Source organism: Ranitomeya imitator, chromosome 8 (assembly GCF_032444005.1).
Source record: "Ranitomeya imitator isolate aRanImi1 chromosome 8, aRanImi1.pri, whole genome shotgun sequence".
NCBI lineage: Eukaryota > Metazoa > Chordata > Amphibia > Anura > Dendrobatidae > Ranitomeya > Ranitomeya imitator.
In genome coordinates this window covers 155,959,910-155,981,030 of record NC_091289.1, presented here as the reverse complement: position 1 = coordinate 155,981,030, position 21,121 = coordinate 155,959,910, and the positions used below count along the sequence as shown (strand labels likewise).

The window sequence follows — 21,121 nt, the reverse complement described above, 5'->3', positions numbered from 1 at the left end:
TTATAATGCAGAGCCATGAAAATAAAAAATAATTTTTCTTTCCTCAAAAATGATTTTTAGCCTGGAATTTCCTATTTTGCCAAGGGTAATAGGAGAAATTGGACCGCAAATGTTGTTGTCCAGTTTGTCCTGAGTACGCTGATACCCCATATGTGGGGGTAAACCACTGTTTGGGCGCACGGCAGGGCTCGGAAGGGAAGGCACGCCAATTGGCTTTTTAAATGGAAAATTAGCTCCAATCATTAGCGGACACCATGTCACGTTTGGAGAGCCCCTGTGTGCCTAAACATTGGAGATCCCCCACATATGACCCCATTTTGGAAACTAGACCCCCAAAGGAACTAATCTAGATGTGTGGTGAGGACTTTGAACTTCCAAGTGCTTCACAGAAGTTTATAACGCAGAGCCATGAAAATAAAATAAAAATTTTGTTTTCTCTAAAATGATTTTTTAGCCTGCAATTTATTATTTTCCCAAGGGTAACAGGAGAAATTTGACCCCAAAAGTTGTTGTACAGTTTCTCCTGAGTACGCTGATACCCCATATGTGGGGGTAAACCACAGTTTGGGCACATGTCGGGGCTCGGAAGTCAAGTAGTGACATTTTGAAATGCAGACTTTGATGGAATGCTCTGCGGGCGTTACATTGCGTTTGCAGAGCCCCTGATGTGGCTAAACAGTAGAAACCCCCCACAAGTGACCCCATTTTAGAAACTAGACCCCGAAAGGAACTTATCTAGATGTGAGGTGAGCACTTTGAACCCCCAAGTGCTTCACAGAAGTTTATAACACAGAGCAGTGAAAATAATAAATACGTTTTCTTTCCTCAAAAATAATTTTTTAGCCCAGAATTTTTTATTTTCCCAAGGGTTACAGGAGAAATTGGACCCCAAAAGTTGTTGTCCAGTTTCTCCTGAGTACGCTGATACCCCATATGTGGGGGTAAACCACTGTTTGGGCACACGTCGGGGCTCAGAAGGGAAGTAGTGACTTTTGAAATGCAGACTTTGATGGAATGGTCTGCGGGCGTCACGTTGCGTTTGCAGAGCCCCTGGTGTGCCTAAACAGTAGAAACCCCCCACAAGTGACCCCATTTTGGAAACTAGACCCCCCAAGGAACTTATCTAGATATGTGGTGAGCACTTTGAACCCCCAAGTGCTTCACAGACGTTTACAACGCAGAGCCGTGAAAATAAAAAATCATTTTTCTTTCCTCAAAAATGATGTTTTAGCAAGCAATTTTTTATTTTCTCAAGGGTAACAGGAGAAATTGGACCCCAGTAATTGTTGCCCAGTTTGTCCTGAGTACGCTGATACCCCATATGTGGGGGTAAACCACTGTTTGGGCACATGTCGGGGCTCGGAAGTCAAGTAGTGACGTTTTGAAATGCAGACTTTGATGGAATGGTCTGCGGGCGTCACGTTGCGTTTGCAGAGCCCCTGGTGTGCCTAAACAGTAGAAACCCCCCACAAGTGACCCCATTTTGGAAACTAGACCCCCCAAGGAACTTATCTAGATATGTGGTGAGCACTTTGAACCCCCAAGTGCTTCACAGACGTTTACAACGCAGAGCCGTGAAAATAAAAAATCATTTTACTTTCCTCAAAAATGATGTTTTAGCAAGCAATTTTTTATTTTCTCAAGGGTAACAGGAGAAATTGGACCCCAGTAATTGTTGCCCAGTTTGTCCTGAGTACACTGATACCCCATATGTGGGGGTAAACCACTGTTTGGGCACACGTCGGGGCTCAGAAGGGAAGGAGCACCATTTGACTTTTTGAATAAAAGATTGGCTGGAATCAATGGTGGCGCCATGTTGCGTTTGGAGACCCCCTGATGTGCCTAAACAGTGGAAACCCCTCAATTCTTACGCCAACACACCCCTAACCCTTATCCCAACTGTAGCCGTAACCCTAACCACAACCCTAACCGCAACACACCCCTAACCACAACCCTAACCCCAACACACCCCTAACCCTAACCACAACCCTAATTCCAACCCAACCCTAACCCTAAGGCTATGTACCCACGTTGCGGATTCGTGTGAGATTTTTCCGCACCATTTTTGAAAAATCCGCGGGTAAAAGGCACTGCGTTTTACCTGCGGATTTCACCTGCGGATTCCACCTGCGGATTCCTATTGAGGAATAGGTGTAAAACGCTGCGGAATCCGCACAAAGAATTGACATGCTGCGGAAAATACAACGCAGCGTTTCCGTGCGGTATTTTCCGCACCATGGGCACAGCGGATTTGGTTTTCCATAGGTTTACATGGTACTGTAAACCTGATGGAACACTGCTGCGGATCCGCAGCGGCCAATCCGCTGCGGATCCGCAGCCAAATCCGCACCGTGTGCACATAGCCTAATTCTAAAGGTATGTGCACACGCTTTGGAAAACGCTGCGGATCCGCAGCAGTTTCCCATGAGTTTACATTTCAATGTAAACCTATGGGAAACAAAAATCGCTGTACACATGCTGCGGAAAAACTGCACGGAAACGCAGCGGTTTACATTCCGCAGCATGTCACTTCTTTCTGCGGATTCCACAGCGGTTTTACAACTGCTCCAATAGAAAATCGCAGTTGTAAAACCGCAGTGAAATGCGCAGAAAAACCGCGGTAAATCCGCCATAAATCCGCAGCGGTTTAGCACTGCGGATTTATCAAATCCGCTGCAGAAAAATCCGCAGAGGACCAGAATACGTGTGCACATACCGAAACCCTAATCCTAACCCTAACCCTACCCCTAACCCTACCCCTACCCCTAACCCTAACCCTACCCCTAACCCTAACCCTAACCCTAACCCTACCCCTAACCCTAACCCTACCCCTACCCCTACCCCTAACCCTACCCCTAACCCTAACCTAAACCCTAGTTCTAACTCCAACCTTAGTGAAAAAAAAAAAAAATTCTTTATTTTATTATTGTCCCTATCTATGGGGGACAAATGGGGGGGGTCATTTACTGTTTTTTTATTTTGACCACTGTGATAGATTATATCACAGTGATCAAAATTCACATTGGAACGAATCTGCCGGCCGGCAGATTCGGCGGGCGCACTGCGCATGCGCCCGCCATTTTGGAACATGGCGGCGCTCGGGGAAGAAGACTGACGGACCCCGCCAGGATCGGTAAGTATAAGGGGGGGAGATCAGGGCACAGGGGGGGGAGATCAGGGCACGGGGGGGCGTCGGAGCACGGGGGGGGAGGGATCGGAGCATGGGGGAGAGTGATCGGTGTGCGGGCGGGTGGATCGGTGTGCAGGGGGGGGGATCGGTGTGCAGGGGGGGTGGTTCGGAGCACGGGGGGGGATCGGAGTGCGGGGGGGTTTGATTGGAGCACGGGGGGGTGTGATTGGAGCACGGGGGAGCGGACAGGAGGACGGGGGAGCGGAGCACAGGACGGAGGGGAGCGGGCCACAGATCGGGGGGCTGGGGGGGCGATCGGAGGGGTGGGGTGGGGGCACATTAGTATTTCCAGCCATGGCCGATGATATTGCAGCATCGGCCATGGCTGGATTGTAATATTTCACCATTTTTTTAGGTGAAATATTACAAATCGCTCTGATTGGCAGTTTCACTTTCAACAGCCAATCAGAGCGATCGTAGCCACGAGGGGGTGAAGCCACCCCCCCTGGGCTAAACTACCACTCCCCCTGTCCCTGCAGATCGGGTGAAATGGGAGTTAACCCTTTCACCCAATCTGCAGGGACGCGATCTTTCTGTGACACAGCATATGCGTCACAGGTCGGATTGGCACCGACTTTCATGACGCATACGCTGTGTCACAGGTCGGGAAGGGGTTAAGGGCACAGACTGTGAGACTGTCCTGGCACCTCTACTGACCTGAGCATGACAGCGTGATGTATTTCTAGGCAGCTGTCACACTCAGGTCAGGAGAGCAAACGGTCAGTCCAAGGACTGCAATGCGATCCTCACACAAGAAATACGGGCATCTGTCTGTCTGGTTAGTGATACTGCTGTGGGGAATAGCTTGTATATAGCAAACCATATAGGTGATGTGGTGGACACCAGTCAAGTTTCACTGAAACTAAGTGCAACCTTTTATTTTAAATCCTTACTGATATGTAATGTACATAAAAGTCACACCTTAGGTGTGGGTATATGGAGCAGGCTCAGGAGCTGAGCCCTCTCTGTTAACAGGTAGGTACAATCAGTGCCTGCCCCTAAGACTAACCTAGGTCTAAGTTTAGCTCTAAATGCTATTGTTTAACCACTTATATGCCATTCTGATGCTCATTGCTATCCTCCCCATGATGTAATATTATCCTTTTTACAATATTAAGGTATTGCAGTATATGGTATAAGAGATCAATAGATTGCAAGTCAATTAAAAAATAAATAAATGCAATTAAATATTTTGCTTGTTGTAAATCTGAAAATAAAGAAATACAAAAATAAACATATTTGGTATCACACATGTTTGTAAGTGCAATGTATGAAAATATAAAATTAATCAACCATTCAGTCAATTTCATTTAAAGAAAAAAAAAAACACCTACAATTTTTGGTCACTGCTTGACCGCAAAAATACAATAAAAAGGAAACAAACATTCTATGTCCCCCAGAATGGTATCACTGAGAACTGCTACTGACCACACAAAAAAACAATTTTTTGTTCAGCTTCATTTATGGAAAAATAAAAAGTTATGGATCTCAGAAAATGTCAACACAAAACATTTAAAAAAAAAAATTCAGATTTTTTTCAGCCACAAACATAGACATAATGTGCTACATAAGATGGGTATCTGCAAAATCATTTGAGAATTTGGTATCTGGTATCACCATAATCATAATGGCCTGAAAAGTAATCCTAATTAAAAAGGAATCCTAAATAAAATCGATGTTGGAATTGTGTTTTGTTGCTTTTTTTACAACTACAAACCACTCAGATTTTTTTTTCAGTAAATTCATTGCAAAAATTAAAGTTGCGTTCAAAACTATCAGTTCAAAACAAGCCCTCAAGTGGTTTGGGGTTCTTTGGAGAAGGGGAGGATAATAACAGAAGTGGGAAAAAGTTTAGAAATCCTGGAAGAAAATGATTCTTTTCATTAGTCAAACCCTCTCATTAATTTTAATTGTAAAATAATTGTAATTAATGATAATGAGTATATTACAATATGGCGCCAAAAGCAGTTAGATTAGTTGATTTGCCATAACAAACTCTAGAAAAAAACTGGCCAAGCAATCAGCTGAGTTCCTGAAACCTCTTGTAATTAGCTGTTACTTGTAAGAGGAAGTTGTGGCTACTCATTCAGTACATAATTGAGGGGAGACTGAAAAATGGAGAGGGAAATCCGAAAGATGGGGAAGGGAGTTTAACCCTTATGCCCTAACAGGAAATATGAAAAAAAGTTGTTTTTTTTTCGAAGAAAATGTTACCAACGTCTACCCACACCACTAAATACTGAGGACACAATTCGTCAAGACAGGTATTGTTCACACAGGTGTTGATGAGGGGGCATGCAATAGTCAAATATTCGCACTCAGTGGTGAAATTTGTATTCATTGAGCAAGAACACACATGGAGTGGAGCATAAGATGGAGGGTCATGACAAGAAAACAACATATAGAAAGCACGCTTCGACCTGTCCTGAGTCTTCGACCTAGAATCGCTGAGTCCGAAAAGGTAAGTATATTGGTGGGGTATCACAAGCGCTACCAGCGCTATGGCAGAGGATCTGCATGAATCAAGAGCGTCAGACGATTGGTGTACACCTCTGCGGGCGCCTCACCACAAATCCTATTCCTGACCCCGATGGAGTACAATTTGGGGTGTAGCAAATGCCTCTGCTCACCATGAACTTGACCAGCAGAAGTTGACACTCCACAGTCCTAACTCATCTACGCCCATTCTGATAGAGCTTGGAGAAACAGTCATAAGAACTCCAAGAGTGGCTAAATTTTGGTGTAACTCCAGGTTGCACCTACATTTTGTGACTTTTCAAAGCTTTCATGCCAAACTTCTGAGTGAAAGCTTTGAAGCATCAGGTCCTCATAGTTTAAACTACAATTTCTGACTATCTGTTTGAAAGAAAGCCATCATTTTCTGCCACTGAACCCTGTAATTTTTTGCGCAAAGTGCTTTTTTTTTTATTTAATTTTTGAACAACGGGTATATAACATACAATGCTACTTATGTTAATGGATTTTAAATCCATGTTTGGTATCTTTTGGGAAAGAATGGACAGTAATTTGGTTTGACAAATTAATTGGAAAATCAAATATTCACATAGGCTTTTCCTCCAAAATACTAAGAACTATGCCAAAGAGACCTGTCCCTCGAGACACTAAAATAGATGGGGTTGTTAAATTGTAAGTAGGCTGTTTGCACTATTATCACATTATTACGCAAACTAATTAGGTATGCTATTAATTGCTTGAGAAATAAGGTTACAAAATTCACTTTGAATCTGGTAAATAAGCATATCCTGAACACAGAGATTTAGAGGTAATTAAAGTCTGCTAATTATTTCTGCAAGTTAATGATTATTAAACCAGAAAATACAGAAAGTGTACCTTCTTCTAGGGTACATGACTACATGAGCACTCTAAGGAAAAACATGGATGACAGAAAACAAATACCAAGCAAACATGTTTTATTTATTTGCTTTGTAAAATTTTATGTTTCTCTGAAGTTGGTTAAATTTATTTATACTGAGCTTTTTACTTAATTACTTTAATTTGGATCTGGCATTAACATTTTCTTCCTTAGTTTAAAAAGCAACAATATTGAATGCTATGCATAATAAACTCCTCAACATTGAAATTGCAACAGCAAGATGAAAAAGTTGTGTAACTATGAAAATCACAGGGTTGATAGACAATTTAATGATGTGCCCATTATGAAAAAATTAGGCAAATGTTTTTAAAAAATCTTGATTTATTATTTATTCAGTATTGACTATAAGGGCCAAGTGCAGACATCCTTGCCTGTACATGTTTTGGTTGCTTTACTGAGGTTATTAATGGTTGTCTGAGGATTGTTCTGACATGCTGGATGCATTTGGGTGCACAAATCATCAAGATCCACTGCTGGCAGTTCCTTTTACAGTAGTATATAGCAGATAGTATTCCAATCTAAAAAGGTAGGGATTAGCATATTGAAATAGGTGTATAAGATTAAAAATAATATGCTTTATTAGGATCCATTAAAATTCAAAATACAAAAATAAATACAGGTGCATGTGCAAAGACAAACAAATTAGCATTGATACTGCGCACTGAATCACAGAAATCACTTAGGAACCTGTCAGGAAATAGGAAGAAGTTCTGACTACTTCAGTTACACATACAGGGCTCTCAGCTGCAGTTTCCTCTACCTGCCAACCCAAGGCTGGAATTCTGAGCCACTCTTTCTCCCTCTGCTTGTGTGTAATTCTAAACTCCTCTTTTCCCCCTCCCTCAAGAAATTATATGGCTCTGTGCTGCGGGCAGACAAGTCTCCCTACCCTACTCATTCCCCCTTCCACCTGGTACTGGTTAAAACTGGTATAGAAACTATGAGCTTCTATTGTTCTTTTAAGGTTATATATAGTGGCACCAATAAAGGCTAGAGATATAAGTATTATATATTCTGGATGTCCATCAAGGGATCTATAACTCACTGAAACCGCTAGAAGCTAAACCCAACGAGTGCAAAGAGTGGATTTCTCTATAAGCAGGTCATGTAACTATACCACATTTACACTTAAAAGAATCTCCCCAACGTGGTGCATCTCCTGATCATTGTATCTTTCATATACGAGGTTCGTACAGCGAGCTAGGCATAAAAATGGGTGCCATAACTCCTAAGAAAAGGGGAGGATTCAGCAGCTAAGTGAGGTCACCACAGGGGGAGTGGCTTGGTTTTAGGCCAGAAAATAAGTGAGTGAAGCAGCAGTCTTCATGTGTCTTTGTCTGGGGTCTAGCAGACAGACAGGGGTGTGATGCATCTGGATATATGCTCGCTCATCCCTCACAGCACACGGTCAACCATTAAATGATATGACATAACGAATTGTAAGAGTTTTTTAACTTTAATCCCATTTTATTTGAATTGTATTGTACATACGATGATTGTCTTCTTTGTAATATTTTTTTATACCTCTGTAAACACTGCCTACCTTTTTTGGAGTAAAATATAAAAATTACTAGCTTGTCACTACTTGCTCTATAAAATACAGTCATGTCCTCTGAAGTGAATTATGCTACTAATTTGGGTTGGCTCCGGACCCGTTACTATGCAGGAAATTGGAGCTGGTGGCAGCGGAGTTGTCCTGTGCATTTGGGAGGCTTTGTAGCGATGGCGGCATTGATAATTATTGTTCCCTCCTGAGTGGGAGTAGTTATATCACCCTCGCTGCAGTGTGCCCATTAGCCAGTGCAAAGTAAGGCAGCCTTTCTGGTGACTAATTATCCTAGGGGCAGTACCGAGACTGACCTGAGGGTAAGGGGGGCACCAGAGAGCTGCAAGTTCCAAAACAGAACTGGGAAGTGGGGTATAGATAAATCTCCTTCAGAAAGAACCAGGGGCAACAAAACAACCCCGGTTCATGACAAATTGGTGTGAGTGGTGAGGGATGATAACAGTATCCTCCCCATGATCCATGACAGAACCCATAGGATATCCAATCCTTATTAGCGTAATTGGGTACCACTTTTCAATTTATTAGTCTATAAACTTACGATGATTGTATGTCATATTACAACAAACATGATGTTATTTATTCTGATTGCACCTTATGATGCATAAACCTTTTTTTAGCTACTTCATTACACATTGTATACATTCTATGCATTTCTGAAGTGACAGAAGACTTTATTGTTTCTCTTCTACCATCATTGATGCTGTATTTTGTTTCTCAACAGAATTGTTAGAGAATATTGTCACACTGGAGCACAATGTTCCCACTGGTATTATACTAGTCACTACCCCTGATGCCTTTTTTTTCTTTTTATTCCATTTTTCCTTCTTGCCCCCCCCCTTTGTTTCCTTTTTCTTCTTTTTACTGATCACTCTCTTGTTTTCTCATTCTTTTTTCCATTTTCTTATTGACCTCTACTTCCCTTTTCCATTCATCTCTATACCTCATCCTCATATGACTGCCATACACATGCCTTAATTGTAGTTTTTTTTCCAGCCTACACATCCTTATATGGATCCATAAACTCATTGCTCATTTATCAGACCGCTAGTACACACTTTCCCCATGCTAACATGATATTAGCAAAACTCTCTAGTTTGTCCAGAATCCCTCCCTCCATCCCGGCTTACAAATTACACCTCTCCAAATTACATCATCCACATGTCCCCGCCCCATAGTGATGCTGATACATGCTGATACCCTGCCTTCACACTGACGTTTCAGTCCCGGGCCGCACCCGAATCCTTCCAATTTCAATTCACCAGATCACCTTTTCACTATGTCCAATAGATATTTGTAATTTCTGCATATGGATGAACTCAAAGTTTTGTTTTGTTCTGCACCTATCTACATCATGTGTTATAATTGTCACTCATATTATTATCCCTTTGTTCATACAGCATTTATCTGATGAAGGCCTTGTGTGAACCAAAACGTCATAATTTATGGACCGTTTTGGATAATAATTAAACCATCACGTTTTCACGTATCCTTTTTCAGTGATGAATTTTACTTACATTTGTGCCAAGACCAGGGCAACATATCATAAAGATTTCCTGTGTTATTAGGTCAAATCTCCCGTTATTTGTGTAATCTAACTAGAAACAATACAGCTGACTCACGGTTATGAGTTCCCTGTATTTACGAGAACAGTTCCCCCACGTGTCTTCTACATCCCCACTCACCAATGACTAATGCCTGCCGCTGGATACAAATGCATAAATCATTTGTCATCACTCCAAAGAAAGGAGGCTGAGAGAAGGTTGCACTCTATGAATATATAGCTTGCCTATCGCATGAAGAGAATCTCAGTATCTGAGTCTTTTGGTCCTAAATACCCTGACAATATTGACTATCTAGTGGTTTCGAAGTCCTAACTTCTTTTTATTTCTGTGACTATGAACAAAATGTATTTTACACATGGATTAAGTCTTACGCACCATTTTTCTGTTGTCAAAAAGTTATACATCTTGGCAAGTCATTTTATCAAGTTAAATATTTTACCACCAATTTGAGTTTACTTGTACACTTGGGATGCTAAGAGGTTTTGAAACACATGTGCTGAAGGGCAAGGACAAGTCTTGAACGAGAAACATGAAGTAATATCATGAGGCTTTTAAGGGAACCTGTAACCCCCCCAGGCATTTGAAACTAAAAGAGCCATATTGTGCAGCACTAATGCTGCATTCTGGCAAGGTGGCTCTTTTAGTTATTGGTGCTGTAAATGCAGAAATAATCCGTTTTTTAATTTTTCCGAAATACCTGTCTTCAGTCCTGGAGGCAGGTCTTTCCCCCCCTGCTGCAGACGCCTCTCAGCCATCACTCAAGTCTTCTTGGCGCCATGCGCTGCCTCCTCAGCGCTGTTTTGAAATCTGCCGGCGTCTGCGCTCTTTTGTCTTGCCTGGGGCAGGTGCAGTGAGCGCTGCCCATCTGTCCTCATATGCAGTCTCGCTGACTGCACCTGTGCGGCCGCCCTGCTTGTGAATCCCAGCCCCTCAATGTCTTATGATTTATTCACACTGCGGGGGTTGGGATTCCTGGGCATGCGCACTGCGACCTGGGTGAGTGGCTTAGACACGCAGTGCGCATGCCTAGGAATCATAGGACATTGAGGGACTGGGATTCACAAACACGGCGGCCGCACAGGTGCAGTCAGCGAGACTGCATATGAGGACAGACAGGCAGCGCTCACTGTGCCTGCCCCAGGAAAGACAAAAGAGCGCAGGCGCCGGCAGATTTCAAAACAAACAGAGCTGAGGAGGCGGCGCCCAGCACCAAGAAGACTTGAGTGATGGCTGTGAGGCGTCTGCAGCAGGGGGAAAAGACCTGCCTCCAGGACTGAAAAATTATTTCTGCATTTACAGCACCAATAACTAAAAGAGCCACCTTGTCAGAATGCAGCATTACTGCTGCACAAGGTGGCTCTTTTAGTTTCAAACGCCTGGGGGGGGGGGGGACAGGTTCCCTTTAAAAGTTAACAGATCATTAGTGATCTTGGATTATGTGGTTTCAGTAATGTGGTGGGTGTCAAAGTCAAAAGGTAGTTGGTTAAAAGTAAGCTGATAGAAAAGTAGAATAGTTCAGGGTGGCATTTTATTTAAGGAGTTATGACTGTCTATATAAGGTCTTGTTGATTCTTACTGCCAATTCATAAATGACCTTTGTAAGATTGATGATAACTAATGTCCGGTAGAACAAGTCTATCTATATTATCTTGCCTACAGTAGAGACAGAACACATTATTTGCTTGTAAAATATGATACTGATGTCAGATTATACAAGTTTGAATGATCTAAGTATAGACAAATGTTCAAGGGTAACGCTTCACAGCAGTATGTTTCTCTAAAATTCACCATTACATGGAAAACATCAAAATAAAAGCTTACCAAGGAATCTGACGGTTCTCCGCACGAGTGGATTAATATAGCAACAGTCTCCAGTTAAAAGAGTTTTTTCCTGGTTCTCAAAGTCTCTCGTCGCTACTTGTAGGCAAAAGACTACAGTTTCTCCAACGATTATCTAAATGGAAAACACAAAAATAAACATGGCTATTTAGTAGTCACATAAACAACATTTAATTGGTGATCTGCATAGGATATAAGATATAAGATATGTCATGTGTCACACATTTACTTGTTCAATTATTTTCATGGAAATGAAATCAAATACCGTATCCCAAATTGAATATTTGGAATTTTTTTATGTTTTTCACATGATTACAAAATACAATTGCATTTTCTACAGATTACATGACTTTCATCTATTGAAAACTTCCAAGACGTTATACCTGAAATCATAGATTTGCTGGAAACAGTGGCACAATGCTTCCAGTGCTGGGGTTCTAGGCTCAACTCGCGAGTAAGGAAACTATCTGAGATCGCTCATCTCATGAACGAGTTGAGAAAATTCTCTGCCATATCACAGTATCAAAACATTTCTACTTCTAAGGAGATAGAAAGAAAATATTTGAGAAGAGGAAAAGAAAGAGGCGCTCCTTGTATAATACCGGTGGCTGTAGGGGAGGATGAATCTGAGGGTGGAACGCTCAGCTGGTCGGATTGTGCACGGTATAACTCTGAAAGCGAGTGATGTGATATGAGTATGGCTGCTGCTCCAACCACTGTACTCACACCAAACTGAAGGAGGACATAATGGATATAGGAATGGAAGATATTGGATGATGTCACTGATAAAGATGATTCCAAATGGTAAGTAAATTGAACTAACAATTTATTGATGCAATGCATTTCGGAGTAGATACTACTCTTTTCTCTGGCATGCATACATACTCTGAAACATACTACATCATTAAATTGCTAGTTCAATATACTCACCACCTGGAATGATATTAGTTAGTGTCAGTGTCCGATATCAACCGCATCCTCCAAAAAGAAAATATTGTGAACAACAAACATCTAAAACTTACTAGGCACTCCCGCTAAATAGTCATTTATATCTGCAAATTAAAGAGGTTTTTCGGCAAGGCTAAAAACTACAGTCACCATAGGGTAAAAATATCAAACTGAAGTGGATATGCTGTCATTTTTGTGGCTAAAGGGCAAGATGGATCAGAAGCCATGATATTCCTATTCACCTGTCATAAATCCGCCAAACCTTGTGATAAGCTGTAGTGGTTAGGTGACTGGAACAGGTCATCATAGGATGATTCTCTGGTGACGTGCTGTTCAAGTCATCCAACTGCTAAGGCCAATCAAAGGGCTGAGGGTCTCTGTGACAGTAGAAGAGTGATAACATGGCTTCCAGGCTGACACAGACCACCAGTAAGGCCTTGGCTGGACCCACAGTGGTGACAGCAGGTCGATATACAACAGATTGTTATTATTATCCTATGCATGGTACCTACACAGTTTTTGCATGGCTAGACAACTCCTTTAAAGGAACACGTGAGCACGCTTTTAAAAAAGGAATTAGTGATGAGGCTGTATGGGTGCTTATACTTCAATGAAAATTATACATTTTATTAAAGATCCGATGTGGTCATCACGACAAATCTAACATAATAGCCATAAGCAAATCAAGCTGGAAGTGCATTAGGGAATAGTCAGTGTTCTTGGAAGAAGTAGTTCAAGTGAATTGACACACAGTCAATTCACTTCCAGCCTGTCAGGTTCCCTTTAAGATCAGCAAAGATGTTTAATTTTCCTCTTTATTTTTTTTACATTTTTTCCTGTTACTTTCTCCTTTGTTCCAATTATTGTCAGAAGTTCCAAGGATTTAACTTCCAAGGCTCAAATGTTGATGTCCTTTCCCTAAAGATTGGACTTCAGTGTTTTAGTCTAGGTGAAACTCTTACTGCCATTGGACGGAATTGTTTGTCCAATGGCAGTACGATGGTGAGCCCGCATCAAAGCTAGGAAATGTCAGCTGTTTTGAACAGCTGACATGTGCCCGCAATAGGTGCAAGTGGAACAGCGATCCACCTGTGCCTATTAACTAGTTAAATGCCACTGTCAAACTCTGACAGTGGCATTTAACGTGTGCTTCTGGCCATCGGGCCAGAAATACACGCACCGCTGACCCCTGTCTCCTTGAGACCTCTATGGTTGTTGATTCTGGATTGCTATGAGCGCCACCCTGTGGTCAGCACTCTTAGCAATGCAGTAATTCTGCTACATACAGGTGATCTGAGCATCCCCTCTATGCAGCAGAGCCGATCAAGTTGTGTCAGCTTCTAGCCTCCTATGAAGGCTATTGAAGCATGCCAAAAGTTAAAGAAAAATAGTTTTAAAAATATAAAAAATATATAAAAGTTTAAATCACCCCCCTTTCACCCCATTCAAATTAAAACAATAAAAAAAATCAAACCTACACATATTTGGTATCGCTGTGTTCAGAATCGCCCAATCTATCAATAAAAAAGGTTTAACCTTATCGCTAAATGGCATAGCGAGAAAAAAATTGAAACGCCAGAATTAGGTTTTTTTGGTCGTCAGGACATTGCATTAAAATGCAATAACGGGCGATCAAAAGAAAGTATCTGCATAAAAAAGGTATCATTAAAAACATCAGCTTGGCACGCAAAAAATAATCCCTCAATCAACCCGAGATCACAAAAAATGGAGACGCTACGGGTCTCGGAATATGGCACTTTTTTAAGCAAACTTTAGAATTTTTTTTCACCGCTTAGATAAAAAAGAACCTAGACATGTTTGATGTCTATGAACTTGCAATGACCTGGAGAATTCTAATGGCTGGTCAGTTTTAGCATTTAGTGAACTTAGCAAAAAAAACAAACAAAAAAACAGTGTGGGATTGCACTTTTTTTGCAATTTCGCTGCACTTGGAATTTTTTTCCTGTTTTTGAGTACACAACATGCTAAAACCAATCTTGTCATGCAAAAGTACAACTTATCCCGCAAAAATAAGCTTTTACATGGCCATGTTGATGGAAAAATAAAAGTTATGGCTCTGGGAAGAAGGGGAGCGAAAAACGAAAACGCAAAATCGAAAAAAGCTCCGGGGGTTAAGGGGTTAATTCAAATTTAAGTTACAGTCTTCTTGACACATTCAATGATTCTTTCTCTCCTTGTCAACATTTCTATTGTCATAAAGGGCATGGGAATTTATAGGGTTGAGCGAAACGGGTCGGCCAGATTCCGAAGTCGCCGACTTTTGGCAAAGTCGGGTTTCATGAAACCCGACCCGACCCCTGTGTGGGGTCGGCCATGAGGTCGGCGATCTTCTGATCTGGAATAGGAATTCCGATACTGAGTTCCCATATGTTTAAGATATCGGGAATCGGTATCGGAATTCATATTTAAGTGTAAAATAAAGAATAATAAAAAAAATATTGATATACTCACCCTCGGACGCGCCCTGGTTCTCACCGGCAGCCTTCCTTGCTAAGAATAAGCGCCTGAAGGGCCTTCGATGACGTCACGGCTTGTGATTGGTCGCGTGAGCGGTCACATGGGCGGTCACGCGACCAATCACAAGCCGCGACGTCATCTAAGGTCCTTCAGGCGCTAATTCTTAGGAAGGAAGCGTCCGAGGGCGCGTCCGAGGGTGAGTATATTTCTAATAGGTATATACTTACCCTCAGACGCGCCCTGGTTCTAACCCGCAGCCTTCCTTCCTAAGAATCATATCAAAGTAGATCTTGTATTTAAGGAATGAGTCACTTTAATTGGGACGATCATTGGTTTTGTGCTGTTCTTTTCACCGTGACAAGTTTCGTGTCTTACTTTTGTGTCTTACAAGGACTTCTGTGTGACTTCTCGGTAAATGCGTAAATTGTTCTTGACATTGAATAGATTAAAAAAGGCTTGAGGCATATGGAAACATAAGTACAAAATTGCCTTATATAAATGTTTCTAAGTGTCCAGACACAGCCTCTTATTTCTACTACAAATGGATAACATGACTTAAATCTTATTTTTTAATATTCTGCCAAATTCAGGATTAAGATCCCTCATTTGCTTATGTCATTGATTTATTAATAATTAGAGTTTTAATTATAGCATCTCAGGGTAACCTATTGCGTGCTGTAATCATTGTGGCTTGTCCTGATGAAGAAGTGTGTTACTTCGAAATGTGTTGACTATTAAACTGCATTTCAACTATTTCCATCTCCTGCTCATCTTTGGACCACTGACAGCCCAAATTTTTACCCACTTATTTCCAGTCTGCTAAGTTTCTCCACATTGTGGATCTGCACTAGCCTTTTTGTAAGCTTACATAGGGTTGTGACTCTCACAACCCCCCAGGTGAGCATAAATTGTGCTTTATCTTGATAGTTTCTACTCAGATAAGACCATATTGTGCTCATTCCAGTTTTTCCTCTGCATGACAACAACACAGATTCTGCATAGTTCTTTAACAGGACCTCTCAAAATTATTTACTCTCATAATTTCAATATAACTTAGTATGTTATTAAAACCAATCATTACAATAATGAGATTTAAATGTAGTACCTTGCAGAATCGTCATGCGTAAACTCAGTGCAAGACCAAGAATGTACGTGGAGAACAGTTAATGGCATTTTGCCATCTAATAAAGTGATGAGCCATCCATTGTCAATCCTGAAAATGAAGGGGCGGCAACACTAGTTCACTTGAATTTACTTGTAATACCTTTTTCTACTAATTAGTTGGCCCAAAATACTGCTATTTAATGAAAAGCTATGAGCCAGAGGTGAGGAGGACAGCAATCTCCTAGCAATTGGCATCACTTTCTGTGATGCGAACCTCATCACAGTCCCTAACAATACCTTGAAGAGAATAGAGAGACATAGTCATAAATCAACAATGGACGCTCTTATGGCCTCTATACACCTTGGAGTAATGTTTACAGATTCGACTGACAGTCTAATGTGTATGGGGGCACCGGGAACTGATGGTCGGGGGGAGATGTCGATCATGTATGTTAGATTCTGGATTGATGATTGTATTGTTCTCCCTGGGACAAGCCACACGCCAATGTGTAATTTGGCAGCTTTCTCAAAATATGAGCACCAGGCTGAGGTGCCTGTGGGACAAACAATCGACCGAAGTACCGTTCGGTCAACAGCCATCTAATGTGCTTGGCCAACCTTAAGCTCTACTTGCACCTTACCTGAGCCATCAGACAGATGTATAACTCAGGAGCATTGCTTGATGTATAACTCTGACAAATGCCAATAGATATAGTAGCAAATGTTGCCTATAGCTTACCATGTAAAAACATATGCCACTTAGTATAAGTCTTTTTGTGGGATATATTTTCCGATCTACGGTAATTCAACCTAGTAGAAATAAAAAGGACTTTATTTTTTCACTTTGCTGATTGAATGGAGTCCTATAGATATTTTCAGTAGCACTCAGATTTTCGTAGGTAGTCAGAATAAATGATTACATTTATTTTCTTTCCTTAGACATCAGACATCAACGTTCCAGGAATGAAACAGCCTCTTCAAAGTCCAACATTGACATGTCCATAAACTATCATTCTCATTTATCAGCTTATTTGATTTATTTGAGAGATAACAGTGATCTTTGCACCTGTGAGATTGGGTAATGCTGCATTCCCCTTCTGTCTTTGAATTAACTTTCATGATTGACAATAATCTAATTTCTTACAATAGGAATACAATGACCACTTTGTACATGTATAGCACTGATAAAGAAGGAAAAAAACAACTTGTTCGCAGTCACAAAATGGTATGAATTGAAAAGATTGTCCATTGATGCCATCAGTTGTCAGCTTGTTGCTTAGGATGAGGAAGTAAGTGTTGTATTTTTTATTATTTTGTGGTTGTGGAGGAAAATTTAAAAAATGTCCTAGGCAGACAATGGCCTTAGTATAGATTTACTGATAATATGGATTTGATCTGGATACATAAGACCTTAAAAATGTAGAGGTTTTAAGCTAAAAGCTAAATACAGTAGGCATCTACAAAAGATAATCATTCCATAAAATGAAAGATCCATACTTGCACACGGTGACATTCACATAAGTCTGAATTAAAATCCTTTTTTTTTTTTGGTATACAGTTCATATGCACTCTTATGTATTTCAATGGAAACCAACCCTTTACATATTATGATTCTAAAAGATTGTACTGCATATCCTTTAATCCGCACTGTTACTTGCTCCAAAAACAAAGGTCATCACATTTAATGTGTATCTGTCACTAGATTCCACAACACTGAATATATTAATGTATATGGTAGATCTCAGACTAATTAGGCTGTTGTACTTGCAATGAAGATCAATGTCAGAATGGCTGTAAAATCCAGATCTTAAAATGAACATTATTTGAGTCAAGCAAAATCATGAGTCCCGTCATGAATTCACCCTTCCCGATAGCTGCAACTTGTACTGGTTAGTGTGAGATCTCAGCGGTAGCAGGGAGGAGGGACACTAAGGAGCTGTTAATCAGACTAGTTGAGTGGATTGTGAGTTTAATCTTTCATAAAGGATTATAGAGCCATAAGGAACGAATCTTCATTGCATTCTTGAAAACACTGTATAAGACAATTCTCATTCACCCAGATCTCTTATACAGTACTTTGTAACTGAACTTCTAATTACGATGATTTTGTTATTTTTCGCATACTAGATCTCAGCTGGATCGTGTTTAGACTAAGTAATCAGCAGGTGATAATTGTTCTGTAACATTCGACAACTGGATATGTTTACCTTTATGCAACCAACGATGACTGTGTTTGTGTGAGTATCTAAGGCACAGCCATACTGGCATCCAAAAATATAAATAAAGTGGGGTACTGTATTACAATTATTGATTTGCAAGTTTAGAAATGATAATAGTTGGGAACTTCCAACAAAGAACTCCAAAATGTTCTGGATATTTATATGACTAGAAGTGAAGATAAGTACCTTCTTGTTAAAAAGGTACAAATATGTAAAATTGATGCTTGATTGTGGATCCCTTCTTATTATCACCTTAGAGTGTATAGCAGATGAGGTTAAAATTTTACTTTTAATAAGATACTTATAAAATCCAAAATAAAAGTGCAAAGTGCAGAATTGGACAAAAAAAAGTCATTCAATCGAAATGCAGTATGTAACCAAGTCCATAGAACTTTATTATATTCCTAATTGTATCAGATAATTAGATATAAAAGACTATAATAGGGATAATTTGGTGCACATTATTTAAATCAGGGAATATCCCAGTGCAGATCCACAGTTACAGGGTACACAGAGGTTTTGGTATCCACTGCAGACAATCAGTGTGCCATTCACCAACTCAATTGGCACAAACATGGAGACCTAGGGTCAAATCTCAATCACTAATATGTAGACTGTTTTGCTTACAAATAGTATTCTAATTGCAATGCAACTAAACCGTTATATTAGCCGACCACACACCACTATCAACAATATACATATCATGGTGAGTAATAAAGAAACCTTTGGAGATATCTTATGCATGCAAATGAAGTAGCCGCAGCATTATCATCGTAACATATAGGAAGTACAACAGAGGAAAATCACATTAAACTTGATACATATATTGTTTTTCAACTTTTTAAAAAGTACTGGTATTAAAAGGTTTTGCAAATTTTTCTATATTAAAATTTAGCTGTTATATAGTTGACATTTTAAGTAAACCTGCAGCAGCACATACATGTTTGCCTCTATCTGCTCCCTCCGTTTTTCTCCTCCCACTCCATAGACTTCAATAAGCAGCAATGTTATTTGATTCATTGGTGATCTTAAAATCTGTTTTCACTAAAGATAGATTTTCCCAGTAAATTGAAGGTGAAAGATCAGTGTAGGAGGAGACAGACATATTTCTGTAATAGAATATATTTTCAAGTTTCTTATCTTTACTTGTACTATTACTTCCGTAAAAAAACAACTATTACTCTTTCAACTTTTCTATTAAATAAAGAGTTTTTCTAACACAGAAAATGACATTCTTAGGCTGCAGCAATCTTTAGTGTAACAACATAATTGACTCATTTTGTACTTATTTTAATGTTATACCAGGCTCAGGAGTATAAAAAAAATGCTGAGAGATAATAATAAAGAAGTCATCCAAAACCCCAAAGTGCCTATTTTTAAAAAATAATCTTTTTGTAATTCACATTAGTTGAAAATGCCCTAGCTTTGCCTCTCTATGCTTCCTGTTTCAGATTTTTTCACCTTTCATTTGAGTCTTCCAGTATGCCCTGGATAGTCTCAACCTATAAGGGACTGAGGCTACGGTCATTCCACCTTCCTTCTTTGAAGGACCTAAATTGAGGAGTCAACTGTGTTAACAGTTGCCGAGGCTGGTTTGGTATTTGTTCTACTGAGCATGCCCAGGTTGTCATTTCTGATGCATGCTTATTGTGCTCTACCTGCTCGCTTCCCTTTCGATGCGCTATAGCAGTGTGCTTACCGATCGGCTCGTCACTTCTCTTTACTGAGAATGCACCGGTTGTCAATTCAAATTCATGCCTCTCCATCTTCACCATGAATGCTATCTTTTAAAAGCAGGGGAGGAAGGGCACTGTTAGTGTTCATTGAAAGGAAGAGAGCATTGTGATTTGACAGTCGGCACATGCACGGTAGAGCATAATGAATTGGCAGTTGGCATGTGCTCGGTAGAACAGAGACCAGCATAGACTCTGAAATAGATGTGACTACCTCCCATTTCAAGGTAGCTGTCTGGAATGACCAGCCCCTTGATGACATACTTTTTTAAGGCAATAAAAGGAGAGGGACAGCATACAACCTTAGCCTCTTGATGATGTTCCATACAAGACTCCACAGTACATACTGAGAGAATCAAATGGAAAATCATCCAAAATGAAAGAAGAACTGAAAGAAGAAGAATGTATAGAAAAGTAATGATTTCATTTGATGTAAGTTACAAAAGTGGTTAGCTTTTAAAATGATAAAGTTAGACATTGACTATTAGGTTTCACCCTTTAGTTTGAGCATGGAATTTTGAGGATGAAAAAGTCCAAGGAACAGACTCTAGCACCAACAGGGAAAAAAAATTAAACAAAACATAACCTTTACGGTGGATTTAAAAAAAATATATATTATGAGAAAAAAATGTAAAATATTAGGATCCATGACCTTATGCGTTTTGCGTTAGCAACCCTTACTCATAACTATTAATAAGAGTTGCTGTTATGTACACGTGGTAGTAAACATGGGAAAAAGGATGTTATGAAAAAGCTGCACAAACGTCACCCAGTTTTGGTATAGACTGTAGTATCCAGTAATGCAGGCCTGGAGGCTTCAGCGTGACCTGTCTACACTTTGAAGGTAAAAACTAGAGAAGGCAACTCGGACCTGGATCCCTAAAAGGACATCAAGTGTCTCACGTACAACTTAAGGAATCAAGGGAGAGTACAGTGTAAAAAAGAAACCTTAGCACTACACTTACCTGACTGGCCTACATACTTAGAAGTAGAACTAGAACTCCAAGCAAAATCCACTACAGACAATCACCAGTTGATAAGACTAACAGGGAAGAGGTTTAAATAGTAGCAGCTGCACTGTCATAGG

At 40.3% G+C, this 21,121-nt stretch overlaps 1 protein-coding gene across 1 annotated transcript in view; it reads right to left on the bottom strand.

Moving 5' to 3' along the window:
* Positions 1–21,121, bottom strand: part of PLPPR5 (phospholipid phosphatase related 5) — a 266,631-nt gene that overhangs the window by 122,394 nt on the left and 123,116 nt on the right. Inside the window, exon 2 of the mRNA XM_069737680.1 lies at positions 11,535–11,667. Coding sequence (XP_069593781.1) covers positions 11,535–11,667 — 133 coding nt within the window. The remainder of the gene's footprint in view (positions 1–11,534; positions 11,668–21,121) is intronic.